Source organism: Empidonax traillii, unplaced genomic scaffold, assembly GCF_003031625.1.
Source record: "Empidonax traillii isolate 1590-97213 ecotype Southwest subspecies unplaced genomic scaffold, ASM303162v1 scaffold2891:size26640, whole genome shotgun sequence".
Taxonomy (NCBI): domain Eukaryota; kingdom Metazoa; phylum Chordata; class Aves; order Passeriformes; family Tyrannidae; genus Empidonax; species Empidonax traillii.
The window spans coordinates 3,540-6,291 of NW_020958084.1; the positions used below are offsets into that span (position 1 = coordinate 3,540).

Genomic DNA, 2,752 nt, shown 5'->3' on the forward strand with positions numbered 1-2,752 from the left:
TTTCATACATGCTTTCCTGAAGAAAAACGCTGGGGTTTATTCCTTTTTTGATAATAAGGACTGATGGCAGATGCATGGCATTTCTTTTAAAGATACAAGTTTTAAACTTCACAGTTAGTGACAAGCACACTCAATCAAGTCTGCAAACTGCTTTTAGCTGCTACAATACACCTTTAGTTAAAGGAAATATTGGTGAAGCTGTAATATGTCCAGTCACAAAACAGAGGTGCAATAGGATCTCTGGTCCCAGCGTCCTCCATGTGAAGCTCAGAGGAAAGCCAAATCCTAACCTGTCATCCCCATCTGACCAGAACCTGCATGCTTTTCCTGGCATTTCCCAGAACAAATACATCACCTACTGTTTGGGCTAAACTTTTGTCATTTTCCAGAAATTCTTAGGAATGCCAGAACCAGAAAGCCCTTAGGCATGTAAGTAGCATCAAGAAGTCAGTTAACAACCTGAGTTTGAGTGTCAGCAGTAAGACTTTATTTCAGGCGTTCTCTTCAGTAATTTAAGATATCTTGTGTTGTCCAATATACTCCCTCATCAGTGAACTATTCCATTTTCTGGTATGCTCGTATAGATTTCCCTTGGAAGTGTTGGCAGTAGGCTCAAACTAGTTCTGTAGCTAAGGAAAGAGAGATCAAAAACCATTCCACTCTTTTCATTCATTTCCTTTTGCCACTATCAGCAAACACAATGAAATGGGAGTTTCTGTGGCTTTAGGCTGCTGCTCAGTAGAAAATTGCCAGCACTTTGGGTAAATCTTCGGGTTGCATTGGTGGTTTCCTCTGGCTGCCAGGCTGCAGGAATTTCTTTATTGTGGGGATATTGCTTATTCTTGCTTTAAAACGCTACAAAACAAAACCAAAACAGCACTGTGCTTAAGCAGCATTGTAACTGTCAGACATTTTGATGTTATCCAACCTCTAAAAGTAACATCATGCATTGATGCAGCAGAAGAAGCTACAGGCTTCCCTCTATTATGCGTTTGTGGCTGCAAAGTCAGAAGGTGGCCATACCCAGCAGTGTTTGAGGCCAGCTAAAACTACTTAGGATATTTGATAATTTTGTAGGTCACTTCTCTCCTCACCCTCCCATTCTCCCCTGTTTCTCAGCCAGTTTAAATCAGCGGTCCTTTCCAATTCATTGTCCATTAAAACTGTCCATTCATTTACCTGCAAGAGAGGAAATTTGGCAAGTATATCAGGCTTGAACTCTTCTGCCATTAAAATGATTTCAAGTAACTGCACATCTGCCCTGCTTAACTGGTTGCCAACAAGAAAGTCTTGTCCATGGTCTTTCAAAACCTAAAAAGAGAGAAGCAGATGATTTTTTTCTCTCTGTTGCTTAATATGGGATCTTCAAAGCAAGGTCACACACTGCACAGAGTTGTCCTTGAAAGAAGGAAATGCAGAACAAACACCTGTAGCACAAACAAATCTAGCCATGATTTACCAGTCCCTTCTTTTCTGCATTTCTTTCTGCCAGCTCAGCTGTTCTGGAGCTTAAGTAGTCGATGCCACTGCACTGAATGCTAAGCTTCATGAGATACAGGAGGAGCTGCTTTTACACAGATTGTGTGGCAGAGGGGCATCTGCACTTCAGGAGGAAACTTTATGTAAAAGCTGATGCTGTAGTTTCTTTTGGCTGAAACAACAGACAGACCAAAACATGGACGTTTGTGGAGCTCAGTGTGTCCTGGGTTTTTGCAGCTTTATGGGTCTCCCAGATTTGCAGTGCCTTCTGTCCCCTCTGTAGTGTCCTGTCTCCATCCTCATCCCCGCCCCATCAAACACAGAGCAGTTATCTCCAAGTGTTTTCCTCAATAAAAATTGTTGGTGTAGATCCAGGATGGAGTTTCCAGACAACAGTATTGATTAAGCTACATCTTTGCCACACACCTTCTCAAAGGCTGGGAAGTATCTGTTTGCGGCCTTGTCCAACATGTTGGTAAAATGTTGCTCCTTTTTATCCGCTGGTTGGGCTACAGAGTGCATGAATAACTCATTCAGATCAAACATTCCTTCCACATACATATCGATTCTGAAAAGAATAGATCCAGTTGGTCAAGACAAACACAGTAGATCTAAGTACCACAACCTCCACCTTTTCTATCTCACATCTATAGCTTGGAGTAGTTCCCTCCAGAATGCAGTTGCATCAAGGGACAGGGGAGGTGCTTGGGTGGAAGACAAATGCAAAGTGCCTAATCCACCCCTAAACACTGTCCCCCTTCCACTTCTCACTGGGGTTGATACTTCTCTATACTATGTTTTTTTTTGAACCTGAGTACAAAACTGGCAGGTGTGTCATCCAAACTTGTGTTAGAAATCCAATCAGTAAATGAAACAGTGGGTTTTTGCAATTCCTAACAAGTACCTTGGCATTTGCTTTCCAGTGCTTATTAATTTGAAGCATTTAAAAATACCTCATGTCAAACCATGTGCCCTAAGAGTTCTGTTGTTAAAGAACCAGTTACTAATCCTAACTCAATTCTAAATACTGGCTGTTAGAAGGTAGGAGGTTTTTGTCTCCCTGTGTCTGATGTGGTGAAAATGCCTGTTGTGACATTCTGCAGGAGAAATTGAACTGGAGCAACAGGGAGACAGTCTGCACTCCTGACTGCCTTCTTCTGAGAACTGTATTGCCCCTGGATTGATTGATGACTGATGAGCTGCCTTGCACCATGCTGCCCATCTAATCTAGCTGGCTATCACTGCCCTAGACATCACCTGCAGTCACAGTCTA

General features: G+C 42.3%; 1 protein-coding gene across 1 annotated transcript in view; it reads right to left on the reverse strand.

Annotated features, from left to right (window-relative positions):
• Window positions 1-464: 464 nt before the first annotated feature.
• LOC114072278 (glutathione S-transferase-like) overlaps window positions 465-2,752 on the reverse strand; it is an 8,832-nt gene continuing 6,544 nt past the window's right edge. Inside the window, exons 3-5 of the mRNA XM_027910193.1 lie at window positions 1,906-2,047; window positions 1,180-1,311; window positions 465-855 (exon numbers count right to left, since the gene is read on the reverse strand). Of these exons, the coding sequence (XP_027765994.1) occupies window positions 736-855; window positions 1,180-1,311; window positions 1,906-2,047 (394 nt within the window). The 3' untranslated portion in view covers window positions 465-735. The remainder of the gene's footprint in view (window positions 856-1,179; window positions 1,312-1,905; window positions 2,048-2,752) is intronic.